The 17,889-nt window shown below is 40.3% G+C and overlaps 1 protein-coding gene across 2 annotated transcripts; it reads left to right on the forward strand.

The window, feature by feature from the left end:
* Window positions 1-632: 632 nt before the first annotated feature.
* SSR1 (signal sequence receptor subunit 1) lies at window positions 633-14,752 on the forward strand. Of its 2 annotated transcripts, none has more exons than XM_083449635.1 (8): window positions 633-1,036; window positions 5,382-5,500; window positions 7,046-7,133; window positions 7,255-7,517; window positions 8,543-8,619; window positions 9,546-9,624; window positions 10,563-10,656; window positions 13,347-14,752. In XM_083449635.1, the coding sequence occupies exons 1-8, from the start codon at window positions 949-951 to the stop codon at window positions 13,412-13,414; spliced, it is 876 nt and encodes a 291-aa protein (XP_083305761.1). In that variant the 5' UTR covers window positions 633-948; the 3' UTR covers window positions 13,415-14,752. The 2 variants fall into 2 exon arrangements, with proteins under 2 accessions (XP_083305761.1, XP_083305762.1); XM_083449636.1 differs by lacking the exon at window positions 13,347-14,752 and adding an exon at window positions 11,316-11,395.
* The last annotated feature ends 3,137 nt before the right edge of the window (window positions 14,753-17,889 follow it).

The raw sequence follows: 17,889 nt of genomic DNA on the forward strand, positions 1-17,889 counted from the left end.
GCATTGCTCACGTCCACAACAGGGAAATTTAAATGCTGACAGGGGCCACGAGTCTCTCTTTTTAAAAAGAATGCTCAAGTGAAGCAGTGGGAGTGGAGAACGGACAAAGAAACCTGTAACTGACTGTGATCAATTAATTAAAAGTACCACTGCAATCAGTACGAAAGCAGGGGCCATGAGTCTTGCTCAATCCCAAAATCTATCCCTGGCCATTGTTAATGTGGTTGCTGGGTAAGATCCACGACGAAACCCTAAGGAGCATGATTTCTTATAATTTTTTTGCGTGGGAGGGAATCTTCCAAGTATTATTTTGGGGTGTACACATCCAATGCATTGTGTCATCAGGGGCATCGCGTGTCAAAACGTTCCGGAAGAACAATGGTTTTGATTATTGCGGATCTTTAAAGAGGCATTCCCACGGCCGTGCCTTTAAAAGGTCGCCGGTTGAGGGTTGTATCCCTTTCGTACTGACACGCAACGAGACACGCGAGCGTCCGCATGTAAACTCAAAGGTACTGCACGATTCCGCTCGTCTGTAGCGAGCGATAGGATTCCACGCATGCGCTCCAGAGAGCCCGTGGTTGAGGCGCTCCACGCGGTAAAAACTTTTCGCGCCTGCGCTCTGGCAAGCAAGCCTGACGAGGAAAAGGAACGTAAGGAGCTTGTTGGCCGCGCGGAGCATGCGCGCTTGAAACCAGCCAAGTTGCAGTCACGTGCCCCTCCTTCCTCCTTCCAGGGGAAGCCACGTCCTCCGCGCAAAGCTGGGCGGTGGGGGGGGCGGGGCAGGAGAGGGGCGGAGTCCGCGGGCCTTGCGTGACAGGGCGGTGACGTGAGGGTGCCGCGGGGTTACGGTGGGCGGGACCTGGGCCGGATGAGCTCCTTTCGCCATTGCGTCGCGGCAGGAAAAAGTAGTAACTGCTGCTGAGGGCGTTTAGTCGGCCCGCTACCATGAGGAGGTCCGTTCCCCAACTGCTGCTGCTCGTGCTCCTGGCTTTCCCCGCCGCCTTGCTTCTGGGCGGCGCCCGCAGCGGCCCAGGTGAGGCGGACCGACAGAGAACGAGCGGGGGCTCCGCTTTATCTCCGCCTCGCGCGCGTTCGCGAGGCGGCGGTTGGGGGGCCGGGCGTGGGGGAAGGAACGTTGCTGTGCTTTTTTGAAATGGAAGCAGCGCGTGAGGCGGCTTCGCGCGTGCCGTTTCGGCTGGAGAATTCTGAAAGGCGGGGGCGGAGGCTTCTGAGTGGGGCGGGGGGCTCCTTTTCCTCTGCTCTCTCCGCCCCCTCCCCTATTCGCTAGGCTGACGTGTCAGTCCAGACCTCCGATAGCCACATGGAGCTGGCTGGTCGTAGCTTCGTTGACTTCTACGTTTCTCGTTAACCTCCTTTTTGAGGGACTCGAAAGCTGACAGGTGTCAGCAGCCCGAGGTTGTGCGAGAAGTTTCGCTTCCCCCCCTGCAAACTCTGCCTTCGGTGGGAATGGAGCGCGCAGCTCTTCACGTTGCTCATGTGTCTCCTTCGGTGCAGCTGTGATTCCTTCTGGCTGCTGCTGAAGGGGGGGAAGAAAGAGAGGAAAATCACACACAGTTCCTCTTACTTTCAGCACAGCGTTCAGGTTCGGCCTCTGACCCCACCTGGAGACGTGCGAGCCAAAAAGCTCGGTACGCTTTGGCAACCTTTGCCAAATGGACAGCTGTCGGGAAACCAGTTTCTCTTCTTCCCTTTAAAGAGAAAAGAGGGAGAGTTGAAGTGCAGGACGCATCATAACATTTCAGGTTCTCGTGATCAACTTGTTGCAGTAGTGTGCAAGCTGCAGCTTTGAGATCCTTGCTTTGAATGGGAAAGAAAGAGCAAACTCCTGCCCAGAGGAAACTTGTGCCGGATTCATAGGGGCTCAGCCAAGTTTCTTTGAAGGAACGTTGGAAGTCTGTAACTGAAGACAGTTTTTCCCAAATCTGTTGGGTTCTGTTGCGTAGTGTTTTTACAGTTAATAAAATTGTGGAGAGCTTGGAGATTACTGATCTCAAAAGTTGGGTGTCTGAACTGGTAGAGGTCTGCTGAACTGTGTGAATTGAATCAAATTACTTTCCTGAATTCATTTGACAACTAAGAACATATCGGTGTGGTTGTCCACAGTCAGGGTTGAGACCTTCATGTTTTTTCTGAGTAAATCCAATAACAGCATTTAAATTGCATTATCATACAAATTACTTGCAATTTCTTGGATGTTTCGGCAGCAGTACAAGCCAAGGTCAAGTAAGTTTTGGGAGGGCCTTGCTCAAGAAGCTTGTCAGTATAAATTGAGACCAGCATAGATTTGATTTTGTGTGTCATACCAGCAAATGAGTTCAATTAATGTTTAATTAAGTAATTAATCAACATATTCTAAACTCAACCAGATGGTGTAAATGTAGATTGTTTTTGATTTTGAAACAATGTGGTTGGGGTTGTAGTCTCATGTAGTTGAGTACAAAATGAAGGAATACAGGGGCAGCTAGTGTAAAATACAAGTTTGTGATCTTATGTAGGGCTGTTATTGATATGCAGGTGTGATCAAGGTTATGGGGTAGGTATACTTCACAGAAAATATTGCACGTGCTTTCCAAGGTTAATTATACAGGGTGTGGTAACACAGCTGGAGGTCCAGGTGAGGGTTATGTGTTTAAAAGGTATGCTGTATTTGGCAGTAACACTTTGTCTTCAAACCTCCCAGCACAAAGCCTACTCCTGGCAGACCACTGGCATTATTTCCATTTAAAACATAAATCCAGAAATGTTGTGTATTTGAATTGTTAAACATTCTGGAACAAAATCACATAAATTATAAAGCTCAGACATGAAATAAAACATTGCTGGTATCATATGCAGATACCATAAAGGATGGGTGCTATATATGCCTTATGCATATATATATATATATATATATATATGCATTCTGATATATGCCTTATGCATTAACCACAAGGTGAATCCACCTTAAAACAGTATGAACATGCATATCAGAACTGGGGGAGGGGTGGATTGATTCCACCCATATACAGTGGTACCTCTGGTTAAGTACTTAATTCGTTCCGGAGGTCTGTTCGTAACCTGAAACTGTTCTTAACTTGAAGCACCACTTTAACTAATGGGGCCTCCTGCTGCTGCTGGGCCGCCAGAGCACAATTTCTGTTCTCATCCTGAAGCAAAGTTCTTAACCTGAGATAATTCTGGATTAGCGGAGTCTGTAACCTGAAGCGTATGTAACCCGAGGTACCACTGTAATGTATAATGCCACATTACAATGCTGCCAGTTATTTTCATTTATTTCCCCAGCGGTCCCTCACATGCCAAGTACCTTCCACAGCTGTCATACATTGGGTCAGCATTTTCATTGAGCTGTCCACCACAGACCCAAGATGTTTCCTTCTTAGTAACTGCTAGTTCAGACCCCACCAGTGTTCATTTGAAAGGGTGGGGGGTTGCCTCATTGTGCATCACTTTACACTTTGAATTATATTTGCCTCATTTGGAAAGATCCTTATAGTTTTATGGATGACCCTTCTCATAGTAACAACACAGATATCATTTGGGCTTACTGGTATAAGCTTATTAGTTTCAGATTAAAGCTAGCACTCTTTTAATTTCATTTGCTGTGATTTTGTATTACCATTTTTTCTTGTACAATGTCATAGATACATGTGTGTTTTCTCTTTGGTCTTGTGACCTAATCAGTTATAACATAGCTCTTCTGGAGATTTTGCATGTCTCTTCTCTTGGCTCCAATTCAGTTTTCTTGAACCTCTAGTTAGTGTTCTTTGTTCTGGAACAAAGTCAAATACCTGCATTCCTTGTTGAATGGGAGAGAATTTATGCAGTTGCAATAGCATGTGCTTAGTGTTTTTAGCAAAGTGTTCTGATTGAGAGCTGGTTCCACAAATTAATTGCTGTTCATTTCCACTTTTGTTCCCCATTCAAAATATTTAGATAAATTCAGGGTAGCTCTCTTTCAGCATTAGTAGTTTAAGATAACTGGAAAATTACACTTCTCAATTCTTGGTAGTTAGTTCCTGGCTGCGATAACAGATGGATACACTCCCTCCTCTCCACTATAATGCCACATCATCATTCTTTCTCAAATATATAGGAGAGATAATGAAATCTTGAAAGCATGCTACTGCTTGGAAAAGTTTGTGTGGTCTGCCATAGTGCTTTTAGCATAATGAACATTTCAAGGAAATCACTAAAGAGCCCTAGTAGTAGTAGTAGTAGTAGTAATAATAATAATAATAATAATAATTTTTATTTATACCCCGCCCTCCCCAGCCAAGGCCGGGCTCAGAGCGGCTTACAAGCAATAATAAAAACAAGTTGAATGATTACAACTTAAAAACAAAATTAAAATACAACATTAAAATAATTAATAGAAGTCTACTATCACAATTTAAGAGATTTAGTTATTGCTTCTGCTCAACAGACAGCTAAATAAAACCAGTATGTTGATCTTAAGCTCTGTTGAAGTCACTTGAACTGAGTTGTAATGAAACTTTTGAGCTGTGGTTGTTTGATGACACTAAGACCTTTCCTTTTGTAACATTCTGAAAGGAAGGGAAATTTTATTTGGAGTCTTCCCCGTGACCAAAAAAAAGAGGAGTTGCTTTTGCCATACATTTGGAGGAGGTGTCCTAAAATCCGTTATTTCAAGCTCTTTCATGCATCGTCGTTCTCCATTTTATCAAATAGTTCTTTATGTGCTGTGATTGCGTAACTTGGTGTGGGCTGATACAAACTAGCATACCTCCACATTCCAGAGTTCTTAACCTTAATAAATCAAAGTTGCTAGCTTGCCATAGTGCAACTTCAGTTGTAGCTTCTGCCAAGATATACCCCACTATGGGGTAGAAAATATTCTGCATGCTCCTAAACTGCTCACTAGAGGTCCTTTTCCTTGCCAAGTGGATACTTTCTACTTTTTAGCTGGACTAACCTGCCCATACTTTAAAGTTCTGTTCAGGGTGTTAGTCGTGGGATGACTTCTGTGTGTTTGCAATAATAGGTGTGTTTTTTTAAGACCTTTGTGAGGAAATCTTTATTTTAATTATTTCTGTCCCTTCTATAATGTATTTTGGTAGGATTTAAGCCAGTGTCATTGGCCTTTATGTTTCTAATCTGTATGGTGCCTAGTGCAATATTAGGTGGTATATAAAATTAATATTGACAACTGCTTTATAAATATCAAAGTAACTTACACTGAACTTCTAGTGATGCTTTTCACTAGAGACATGAATGCAACACACAACTTATCTAAACTGATAACTTAGTAAGTGTAATGAAAGCTTTCAAAAGCAAAGTTAAACACGAGAATAACTTTGCCTACATTTAAAATAATTTTTCATTTACCTTGTCTCTAGGTTCTAGTTTTCTGGTGGCTGCTCAAGATGCCACAGAAGATGAAGAAGCTATTGAAGATACAGTCGTTGAAGATGAAGATGATGAAGCTGAAGTTGAAGAAGATGAACCCACAGAATTGGTACATCTACAAGTATTTGTTTCTGCTTCACAAGCTTATGTTGTCCATTATTACAATTTTTACAGCAGATAACCTGTTATCAAGAGTACTCAATTGTCAGAGTCTACCCAGGATGTTTTGCTCTTGAGGTAAAGCATAAAATGCCACTCCTCTCTCTCCCCTCATCTGCATACCTGCCATAGCCCACTCACAGGGGGTCAGATGAAAAGGAGGCTGGGAAGAGGGGGGCAGGTGGCATGCTCCTTGGAGGCCAGTTCTGCTGCTCCTCCAAGCTGTCCTTAGGCTGCCACACTGAGACATTGGGCTGGCCCTGTTAATTGCCATACTGAACATCCACAAATCATAATGCTTGAGTTGCTCCAACTGTAAATAGGATATAGTAAAAATAGACCTTTGCTAAACCCAAGGAGCTGTACTGCTGGTCAAAAAAATGTGCAGCAGGGATAGAAATGCAGCAGTATATTGGGGAGAGGGAATATCTTTTGAGTGGTTGGAATGACCACATGGTCATTTGTGGAGGGAAGAGTCACACTTTGAAATATCTGCATTAGACTTATGGTTTTCTCTTTCCTAAGCCTGCCACTACAGGTCTCCCTCCTCCAGAGCGGTTCCCCTCTTGTATATCAAAAGCCCAAAGGGAAGTACAATGCTTGATGGCCACAGTTTGTATTACTGCCACCAAGTGGTATGCAAATCTTACTGATGGCTGTATTGCCATTAATCCTAGTGAATATTACAACAGCAGAAGGCTGGTTTTGATTATGTAAAATATCACTTCCAAGACACAATTATCAAATGTGTATTTGATAATTTACTTAGTAACTCTAAGCTTTTCAATACTTTGTACATTTGACCACTTCTGCTTTTCATAAAGCTGGCTGTTCTTAGTTGTGGTTTGGTGTACAAGCACCTATTTTGGTGTTTTGTTGCTGTTTTGTAAGGTTGCATATTGGCCTCCTCTTGTTACATGATAATATGAACATTAGCTTTCTGATACCTACGCTATTTACAAAAGGTAAGTTGCTCACCTCTGATTTGTTCACCTTCCCCACCCTCTTCCCTCTCCATTCCTGGAGTACATAATACATGCATACATAATTTTATTTGTATGTCACACTTCCATATTTCACACCATACTCAAGGCAGCTCACAACATGAAAAAATACATAATTGTCATGGACAAAGATGGAGAAACCAAGTCTAAGCAGTCATGTTGCATTCAGTGGTTGCACTTCTTTCTGCTTCTCTCAACTAAACAGAAAGAAACATGAATCCAGCTTGCAAGCAAACATACTTCCAAAGGAGCCCTGTTAGACAGAGGCAGCACATGGGGCTTTTGCTTTGTTATGGGACTTGCTTCCAAACAGACACACAAAGGATTGTGCTCTTAATAATTGTTTTCAAGAAATTCCAAATATTTATTGCAACATTAATGTTTTTGCCTGGAAATGCTTTTATGTGGGATTTTGCAATAGTTGTCTTACTTCAGATATTCATTGCTTCACTGTTCGTCATAGGCTTTTCAAAAACATTCTCTTGTATTAGACAGAAGAGAAAGAGGAAGAAGATCTATCGGGAGAACCGAAAGCATCCCCTAGCGCTGATACAACCATCTTGTTTGTGAAAGGAGAAGGTAAAAAATGGCCTCCTTTTTACCTCAGACCAGCACACTAGTATAATTATAGTGCAACATTATGCAAGTTTTGAGTTGTGCACACAATTTCAGCTTAACCAGTTTTCTAATTTCCTCCTAGATTTTCCAGCAAACAACATTGTGAAGTTTTTAGTTGGCTTTACTAACAAGGGTACAGAAGACTTCATTGTGGAGTCTCTAGATGCTTCGTTCCGGTACCCTCAAGATTACCAGTTTTTCATTCAGAATTTCACTGCTCTTCCTCTGAACACGGTTGTTCCACCACAGAGACAGGCCACATTTGAATACTCCTTCATTCCTGCAGAGCCTATGGGTGGTCGCCCCTTTGGACTGGTTATCAATCTGAACTACAAAGACCAAAATGTGAGTGACAGCCTGGAAGCTTGGCAAGGTTTCCTTAGTGTTAAACTAGGCACTTGCTGATGTTATCCAGTAGTATTGAGTGATGTTTATCCAAGTGTGCCATTTTTATCTTGCTTAGGCTTGGGTATCTATTCTGCAAGTTCTGGTATAGCCAAATCCCTGATAGTATTCCAGTATGAGAGTCTAAGGTTTGTGATGAGTGGTTTTAGAAGGAGACATTAGAGTTCATGTCTTGGAGCCTGATTTGAACAGGTGCAGTCTTGCTTTTTAAAATACTGCCTTTACTTTTTGTAACTCTTCACAACAACATTATACACTCCTCAATATCTGAATGTTCTGACACTTTTTGAATCTGAGTTGGTCTTTTTTGTTCTTGTTGTTTTGGTCAACATAAGCTATCTTTATGATTTTGCCGCCTCCTCTCTCTCTCTCCCCTCACCTTCCCAAACCCAGGTAAAAAGCCTCATCAATCTCCAAATGTAACTTTATTTGTCCTTTTCAAAAGTTCTAGACAATCTCCACTTTTCATCCCTTTGTTGTGGACATTTTCTCCTAGTAAAGCTTTGAAAACGTGTGTTGACAACTTGAGGCCTACAAGACACTGAGTCCTGTAAGCTAGCTTTCTGTTTATTGTGATTTGCAATGTGAGTGGAAATTATAGACAAGAACGAAGCGCTGAGGAGCAGTTCATCCCCGGAGGTATATACAGTGGAACCTTGGTTCTCAAACTTAATCCGTTCTGGAAGTGCGTTCGACTCCTGAAACGTTTGAAAACCAAGGTGTGGCTTCCGATTGGTGCAGGCGCCCCAGAAACAATAGCCGACAGCCGCATCGGACGTTCAGCTTCTGAAAAACATTCGAAAACGGGAACAGTTATTTATGGGTTTTCAGCGTTTTGGAGCGGATTTGTTCATCAACTAAGCCATTCAAGAACCAAGGTTCCACTGTATTAACATTACTGCCACATACTGGCTTGAATCTGTTATCTTGGGCAGCGTTTAATGTTACTGTATTTTTCATTTTAGGGAAACTTCTTTCAAGATGCTGTTTTCAACCAGACTGTTACCATTATTGAAAAGGAAGATGGATTAGATGGTGAAACGTAAGACTTAATTTAAATAACCTATTTATTTATTCATTCATTCATTCATTCATTCATTCTTTCATAGGCATTTATTCCCCCCCCTTTCATCATGCAGTCCTAGAGCAGGTTATCTACTGTTAATCTTCAATTAAACTGTGTAGCATCTTCCACCCCCAAGAGCCTGTGGAAGGTGTGTCTTGACCTAAAAACAAAACATGTATAGTAATGAGGGTGGGCACACCTCAGAGGAGCCACCAAAGAAAATGCCCTCTCAAGCACCACTGCCCCACTAACTTCTAAAAGAATCATAGAGTTGGAAGGGTCCCTGAGGATCATCTAGTTGAACCCTCTGCAGTGCAGGAATATGCAGCTGTCCCGCACAGGGATTGAACATGCAACCTTGGCATTATCACCATGCTGTAACCAGCAAGGCATCTTCTGCTGATCTCAACACCGAGGCAGGTCTATATAATCTCCTTTGTTGATTTTAGAGTAGTAACTCATAGGTGCTTTGCAGTGCTATGAAAGAAGAGGATTTTTTTTGTTTCCCACACATAGCTCCATTAGGTACATGTTTTATTTGCAGGATTTAAGATTTAGCAGTAATTTGGATCATTCTTAATTTCTTTTTTTCATCTTGGCTTGGGGTGGGGAGAATTTATCTAGATGAGAACTTAGCTGTCCCACCAAAGTTATTGAGTTGAAACTGGTGTCCCTTGGTTGGCTAATCTGACTCCTCCTATCAAGAGATGAGTCCTTCATAAAGTGTTCTACAAAGTATAGTTGGGGTTGATGTTGGGATGGGCATATGAGTGTGTGTTCGTTTTTAGGACAGCAACTGTCTACTTAATCTGGTAAAGGTATTCAGGGATTATTTGTTTAGTTTTCTTCTATTTAAAGAAATGAAAGCTTACTGGACCTCTCTTCTCCTTTTTCTAAACAAGGATTTTTATGTATATGTTCCTTGGTGGACTTAGCCTGCTTGTCATTGTTGGTCTACACCAGCTGTTGGAATCTAGGAAGGTAAGAAATTCTGCAGGTCATCTTTCCGGTTATAGATGCTACTCTGGACCCAGACGATGGTCTCAAGACACTGTGTTAAACCAACTGGCTCTCTTTAATATGTGGATGGGCTGGTGACTGAAACCTGTACACGAAGGAAAGATCATGTCATATATTAGAACATTGCTTTTCTTGAGGCAAGCTTTAATCCAAGGGAATTTTACACAAAGATCAAGCTACCATGCAGTAGAAGTGTAGCTAATATTTGCTTCAGAGACCGTAGGCCAATTCCTGTTTATTTAAATTATTTTTTCATGCAGTGGTATTCTCTTTGCAGCTGGGAGGTAACTGGATTGCATCTGCTCACACTTCCTTATAAACAGAATGTTGTAAAATGTGATCAGATGTTGAGTTGCTGTAATAGAAGACTACATAAGCAAATCTTAGCCATAGTTGAGAGTGAAAAGTGGCTAAAATGCCATTTTTCATTTCATCATAAAGATCAGATAAAGTGCAGCATGTAACGCTTGACGTCTTGCAAGAGTTCCACATGTCAGGCCTATATTTGATCCTCCCAACATGCGTTTTTCATACTGACTTAGTTTAACCAACTATATTTGCCACGAATACAGGAATATAACTTCAAAAATGGTTCATAGATTATGGCTCACCCTAATACTGATTCAATCAATTAAGTTGAAATTATCTGTGTTATGTTGAAATTTATCACAAATTAGGATTTTTACCTTTAATTGTTTGTAAAATATGCACACTGTTTTAATAAATTATTGATGCTCATGCCACCATGTATTAGAACTGCTGCTAGAATGTAAAGCCAGCAGCTTTGGGTTTGAAGTTAACCGCAGTTGTGATCACAAAAACATGCTACAAGTTGAATGGCTTAAGTGGAGTTCAGTGGAGTTCTTTCCCTTATTATATCTTGTGCTTAATGTTTCCAGAGGAAAAGACCAGCTCAAAAAGTAGAGATGGGGACATCGAATCAGAATGATGTTGACATGAGTTGGATTCCTCAAGAAACTTTAAACCAGATAAGTAAGTATCCATATTACCATAGGTTGTTAGCCCATTAATGAATTTCTTATAAAAGGATAACCAACATCTTCCAGATGTTTGGATTCCAACTCCCATCAGCACTAGTCAGAATGTCAGTGGTCAGAAATATGGGAGTTGTAGTCTGCAACATCTGGAGGAACAATGTTAACTGCAATGTTGAATATGCTTGCCTCTAACTGTTTAGAAAAGGGATTGTTCTAAATGTTCCTTTTTTTACTCTGCCAGATTCACTTGAAATTATTTCCAGAAAGAATTATTCCTTTACTATTAGATTGTTTTATAAACTTCAATGAGACTCCAACCAAAAATTGAGAATGCATATGAATTAGAAGAAGATAGTAGTATTCAATAATATTGAATTCAGTGATGAAGTCAATAGTGAAATCACTGACTGTTTCTTATACTGGTTAGAAGATACTTGCTGAATCTATACAGCATTAGGTGAGGACAAAATTGTAATTCTGTGACTAGTGTACAGGGTTTTTTGTTGGGTTGGGAGCTGTGGAGCTTTAGCTGTACGTTTTAGTGACTTCTGATTTCAAAAATTAGTCCAAATATGTTCTTAGATCTTTTAAATGCTTGTGGACTTTTCTAATATCTTTACTGTCTCTTCTGTTTTGCTTTTCCTGTGGCTTCAGTGCAAAGTAGAAGAGGTGAGACACTTTATTGGGTTGAGGCTTCTGAAATGTATATTGTGCACTAATTAGGTTCTTATACATTGAACCCATTTCTGCTTAGTTGGTACACTTCACATAATTGCATGTGGTGTTAAAGTAATAAGGTTTGGAGGATTTCACCAATATCTTGAAGATGCAACAGAAGTCTGGAGTTAATCCCACTTGGTACATTTACTGTTGCATATCTTGGGGGAGCTGATGTTCAGATACTAACTTAGTTACACTGTTAACATGGTTCAGTCACCAGAACTCAGTGGTATCTGCACTTACTGGGATGTCATCTACTTCACATGCCTGATTTCCCAAAGGAAACCGTGGCTACATTCTTCAGATTGCCAGAAACAAAATAGACCACCAACAATTTTCAGAACACGTGATAGAAAAGTTTAATTGTCACATCACTTGTTCCATAGCATAGAATACTAACTATTGATGCTAAACAGCACTTTGCATAGGAAAATAAGTATTAACACATTAGAGGGCTTTTAAAATGCATTAAGATTGCTTCTTGCTTGGACTTCATGATCATGGTGCTTTAACTGATAAAGGGGCAAATAGTTACTAATATAAATTGTACTGTGTTTGTGGCAGTGAAGCCTCTGACATTGACTGAGTTGATGTGGTGGAGTGCAATATCCAGCTGCTGTAGGAGCTAAAAAGTTAGGCCAACCTCTGTGAGTGCCAAGGAAGTTGCAAGTGTGCATGGGAAATAAAAGGCCACACAGGGACGGGCTATATTCTGGGAAGATAGGTGACGGGTTGCTGAGAAAGAAGGATGCTGAAGAAAGGTTGCAGAGTAGGGAGCTAACTGAGAAGCAGAACCAAAATGTCTGAAGAATGAGGCTTAGAGGATAAAGGTGACAGGGAACTGAGCCAAGATAGCTTGATGGAGAAGGGGATCTTTTTTTATAAAAAAGAAACATTATACCACTTAAAGTGCAGAAGGGCTGCCTGCTATGGGGGTGAGGGAAGGGGGCAGAGGGAGGCTCAACAAGAAACTAGCTAGAGGAAATGTTGCAAAGTGGGCAGAGGCCTGAAAAACAGGAATGTGAGAAAACAATAGATGGTGGAGACATCGAGTTCAAGAAATGAGCCCAGGGGAAAGTAGGACTCAGGCAAAACAAAGGTTGTATACGTGGAAGGGGCTGTGTGAATAGGTAGGAAGTCATTAGAGAAGCCAGGGAGGTTTAGAGGACGGCTAGGGAGCTGAGAAAAGACGTAAGGTTACTAGGTCTAGAGTTGGAACCCCACAATTACATTCATTCACTTCTGCTTTGCCCCGTTAAGGTTGTCTGTATGCAGTCAAGACCAAAAGGTGGTTTGAATCAGTGTGCAAAATTCAGTCACCACAACTAATCAGCCAATTACTTGTAAACCATCTAGAAAACTGAATACTAATTAAATATTGAAGATTAACACGTTTATTGTGGCTTATTACTTATTGTGGCTTTTACTAAAATGTTAGTGTAAGGTGCCATAGTTCTCTTTTTGTTTGGCGATAAGAGACTGATATCATTACCTTTTGGGGTATTTACTGCCAGAATACTTAGCATTCTTTCTACTTTGTATGATTTAGAATTCTACGGATACTGAAACTTGAGCTTGTGAATGTAAAGATTAGTTTTTGATTTGGCTGTCCTTGAGCATAGAGGGAAGTAGGGCATGATGTTTCCTTCATCCTTAGAACAGATACACACCTGTTCTATATTTAGAAACTGAAATAGAGCAAAATAATCTTGCTCAAGCCAACCATTGTCATCACAGAGCTGAGATTGAATGCTTTGATCCTGCATTGTTTTAGGAACATCTCGTTAATAGGCTACTAGTTGCATGTCCATAGCTGAAGAATGTATATAAGATGCTTCTCAGATCTGCCTTTTGCATGATCGTTCTTTGAGGGAATAAATTAGAAAATAATTTTCTCCCCCTGGCCCCCAAAATATTTCATTTAACTTATCCCATTGAGTAACTTTCCTTTTTCTTTTCCTTCAGACAAAGCTTCCCCAAGACGGCTGCCCCGGAAGAGGGCGCAGAAGAGATCAGTAGGATCTGATGAGTAAATACTGTTAGTACAGTCAGCCTTTATTAACCCAGCCATCCAACCCCCTCCCTTTTGTTTTTGCTTGAATTGGGAGTTGTGCTGAGAAGCCATATCGACTGAGGAGAATACTATGAAAAACATTTGGACTATAAGCATTTGGCTGTGTTCAGAGAACACTGCTAACAATGCACTTCTCATTCCTTTTAAAGAAACAATTAAGAATCATTGTGCTATCTGAAATGTGCCTTTAGAGTCTCTTCATTATGCTGATCTGTCATCTGCACACCTTTTGTTTCTGACGTCGTCAGAAATGCAAATGTGTCATTTCCTACCCTGTTCTGATTGTATCCTGTCATAAAAGAAGGTCTTTATGCATTTTCCTATCTGTTACTCAGAGTCATCTATCATATTCTTTGCTACATGTATGCAGCTCCTTTTTGGTACGCATGTTGGAACCTCTCATGAAGCACTGAGTCGCATTTTTGTGTAGCTAGTATTCTAAAGGCACAAGCCGGTGTAACTGCTTTTAGCAGTATAGTGTTTGTTTTTTTACAATATTGCTGCTGCTGATTGACATAAAGCGCACACTGAGTCTGAGATCCCAAATGTTCTTACATGTGTGTCAAATAAGGGATTTCTACAGCAGCTGCACTTGTGAAATATGAATTGTGTGCTCACTTTGGCATTCATCACCCTCCTTTTTTTGATTGCAATATAACTGTACATCTGTATAAATTGTAGTAGTTTGACTTGGTCAGCAGATCTGGTGAATATAGCAAGTTGGGTAACTTTAGAATGCCTAGTTCAAATGGTTGCAAATTGGTCCTCACCATTGGCCTGGTTTGCATGACACTCTTCAGTCAAAATACGGCTTACTAGGAGCAGTGGAACAGGCAGGCTCCTGGAAAGTAACTTGTAGCACACACACCCCACGGGCAGGTATGTTCTTGGCCATAGTTTGAGTTGGCAGGAAGAAAGCTTACCCACAAGGCTTGGTTCAGACAATAAGCTAAGCCTAGTTGAGCGCAATATGTGAGTGAAAAACATGCAGGAGGAGCAAAGAGTCTGCAAGCTCCTCTCCAGGAGCCTTCAGTCCCATTAAGCTATAATTTGGCTTGGCGTGTCATGCAGACCAGGCCATTATAATTGATGGGACTCTTCCACCATTTGAAACCCAATCATGGATAGAAAAATGCATTGAATTTCTTAGATAAAGCTGGATACAAGGTTTGACTTTCATGAACATGTCTTTGGGCAACAACTTACAACCTGTACAGTGGAATTGTGCTCTTCTGTTCCCATATTTGATTGTATACAAAAGAATAAGTTCTAAAATGACAGTAAAAACATAAATTAAGTTTGGTTTTTTTAGTCTTGTGCCTTTTTCCCTTTTTGAACTCTTATTGGTGTCTTACCTGTTTAAAGAAATGACTAGCGATAAATTCAGCTCTGCATTTTGCTCAGAAGGGAACCCCCCAACTAGGATCAATTCCATTATTAACCTCAGTAAGCTTGACTTGATGAGAAACTAAAAGTATGTTGATTTCCTAGTTTAAAGTCATGTTGATCTCTTTGGCTTAATTGGCAATTGTTAATAATGTACATCCTGTGGTAGCCTGAAATGCAGCAGCTGAAAGTGGACTGGAAGATTGGAAACAAAGGTGTTGTATACCTTCAAAGGCCTCATTCGTACATGAAATTCGACTGTCATTTTCAGTTGTCTTTCCTCCTTGCATCAGAAAATAATTATAGCTTGATCGCCTATGATGCATATCTAAACCAAAGTCATTGGAATACTTGCACGTCACCTTACTGCTTAAGTTTAAAGTTGCTTTTTATATTTTTTAAAAAAGGAAAAGTCATGTGCTGCCATTTACATTTAGGGTTCCCCTTCACTGAAATAGTCGACATGGAAGGGATAACTTTTAAATACTCAGTGTTTACATTTGGCAGTATCATTTTGCTCCTCTCAGCTTATTAAATGGAGCTTTGAACGGGAAACCATTATATTTTAATTTTAATTATTATGTATTAGTAATTAATATGGTATTCTTCCCCCCCCCAAAAAAAAATACACGTGGCTCAAATATCCTGTTACAAAGTTTTATTAAACATTGAAAACATCAATTAGCAATCTTCTAATTTGGATTATTCATGCTTGTCACATTCAGCAAACAGGTAACGGAGGATAGACAGAGTTAAGGATGTATTTAATCTCTCAACTTTGGGATGGGGGAAGAGAGGAATCTGACTGGATTAATAGCTGTACAATTCACCTTTGCATTCTAACTTGGGCCTTATGAAAGGTATTTTACTATACTGTTGTTGATCATACTCTAATTGCCTATAGTATTTGACTTCATATTTTCCTTCCTACCCAAGAGATTGGAATCCTAGGAATCTTTATTCCTGTTTTGTACATTACCCTGCTATTGCAGGTGGGAATGTTGTTCAGAACTCTGAAAGTCGGTTTGACATTCTGTCCAAATGAGTCTTGCTGCGGTTGCTCAGAACTACTTCTGTTGTCTTCCATCCATTCAGTGAATGAGCCGCATGTCACACAAAAAAGCTGGTAACTTTTTTCCATATTAACTTTTTAAAGCACAATCGCCCCACTGCAAGGCAAATCAAATAAATGTGTGAACAGCACAATTCCTGTTAATAGTATGGTGACTCAGAATTGTGGATGTGGCCTAAACTTGCATGGACTTATCTAAAGCACAAATGACAATTATTTCAAACTAACTTTATTGTAGCTTGAGTATTTACCTCAATTTTGTTTCCCTCATTGATTTTGGATGCTGCTTTTTTAAAAAAAGAAAAAGAGATCTGCAGATAGAAAAACAAGTTGGGAAGATTGTAACAGAGCCTTTTTCCTTGATGTGCTTGCTTTCTATTTATAGAGATTTTGAGGGGTGAAGAAGAAAACACTCAGCCTTCATTGCACTCAGAAGTAATACATGCAGACACAGGTTTACTTCATCTACTGTTTTGAGGAAAGACTCCACAAAGTTTAAGAGAATAAAAACAACATTCTGAGGGAAGTTGAGTTGAAGTACCTTGCAGGAATGTCAAGTGCATTATTAAAAATACTTTTGGCAAAATGAAAATGAAGTCTAACCTATTTTGTTCTGTTACTCCTTGAAAGAAAGAAAGAAAGAAAGAAAGAAAGAAAGAGAAAGAAAAAGAAAGAAAGAAAGCCTGATACTGAACCAGCAAAAAGCTACGTTCAGCCACAGTATTTTAATACCCTCAGGGCAGAAACCACATCTATACTCCTATCATAGAATCTTTGTATTTAATAGCTATATTGTGAAACATCACATACCAAGGGATTGGGTTCCTTGTGAAGAAGATGGCAACTCCTCTTGCCTTAGAGTACTAGGAACATGTGCAAAGTTGTAAGATTCCTGGAACGTTGTCGGCTGTTAAAAATGAGGTTCTGAAACTCAGGATTTGCTCCATTACTAGTAATGTATTTTTGTTAATAACTGACAAAAAGTGTCAATCTCTACTTTTGGAGAGTAGAGGGAAGAAATGAAAAATTCCTATTTCACAAATAATTCGCATCAAAATCTAGTTTGGGGGAGTGACTTGTCTGTGCCATCTGTTCTCTATAGGTTTGGCTGCTCTCAATATATCCTCGCTAAATTTTGCACAAGGGGGTGGCAGTCAAGATTTGGATGGTAGCTGCCATTTTGAATCAAGATGTCACTTTCACACATCTTTTGGCATCAGTTCTGCTACCTCTTGAGATATTGTTGGCAAACTTGGCATGAAGGTTCCTGAGGTGGGGGCATCAGACTTCATCACAATTTGAATTCTGAGTTCTTCCCTCTTATATCAAGGTTGTGGATCGAAACACAACTTCAGCGTCACTTTTTAAGAACAGGTTTGGTCACTTCTCAAGATACTGTTGCCAAACCTGGCATGAGGGGACAGTGGTCTTCATCAATGTAACCAAATTTCCAGGTGTACTGATTATTGAAATTCCACTTCTGTTGACACAAATTAGCCATTTACTAATGTGTGCTGCACTGAAGTAGAATACATTGTTTACAGCAATCTTGATGTCAATGGCATTGTAAAACTTGATTTGATGAGGTAGATCCACCTTCCCTGTCATTTACTAAGCTATGATATTCTGTGTTAAATTGTCTTCTAGCTCTTGCTAGTATCATCCTAAGGTAATTTATAATGCCAGGTTGGTGGGATTTCTTGCCAGAAGTGCAGACTGTGCTCTCATTAGTTTGGATATCTGATAACCTGAATTCTGCTGCAACTGATATATAACTACATCTTTATATCTTAGTATTACAGTACTATGAAAACCATGCCCTGTTCAGTTAAGTTTTTCCAATAAAGCATTGGTATATAATTAGAATGCTCTGTTACTGTGCCAGTTATGTTGTAAGTCACAGTAAATGCTTAAGTTTTTGCAGCGACGCTGAAGCTGAAAGTATTACGATTCATAATTGCATGTGAAGCTAACCT

Source organism: Podarcis tiliguerta, assembly GCF_965153285.1.
Source record: "Podarcis tiliguerta genome assembly, chromosome: 7".
Taxonomy (NCBI): Eukaryota; Metazoa; Chordata; class Lepidosauria; order Squamata; family Lacertidae; genus Podarcis; species Podarcis tiliguerta.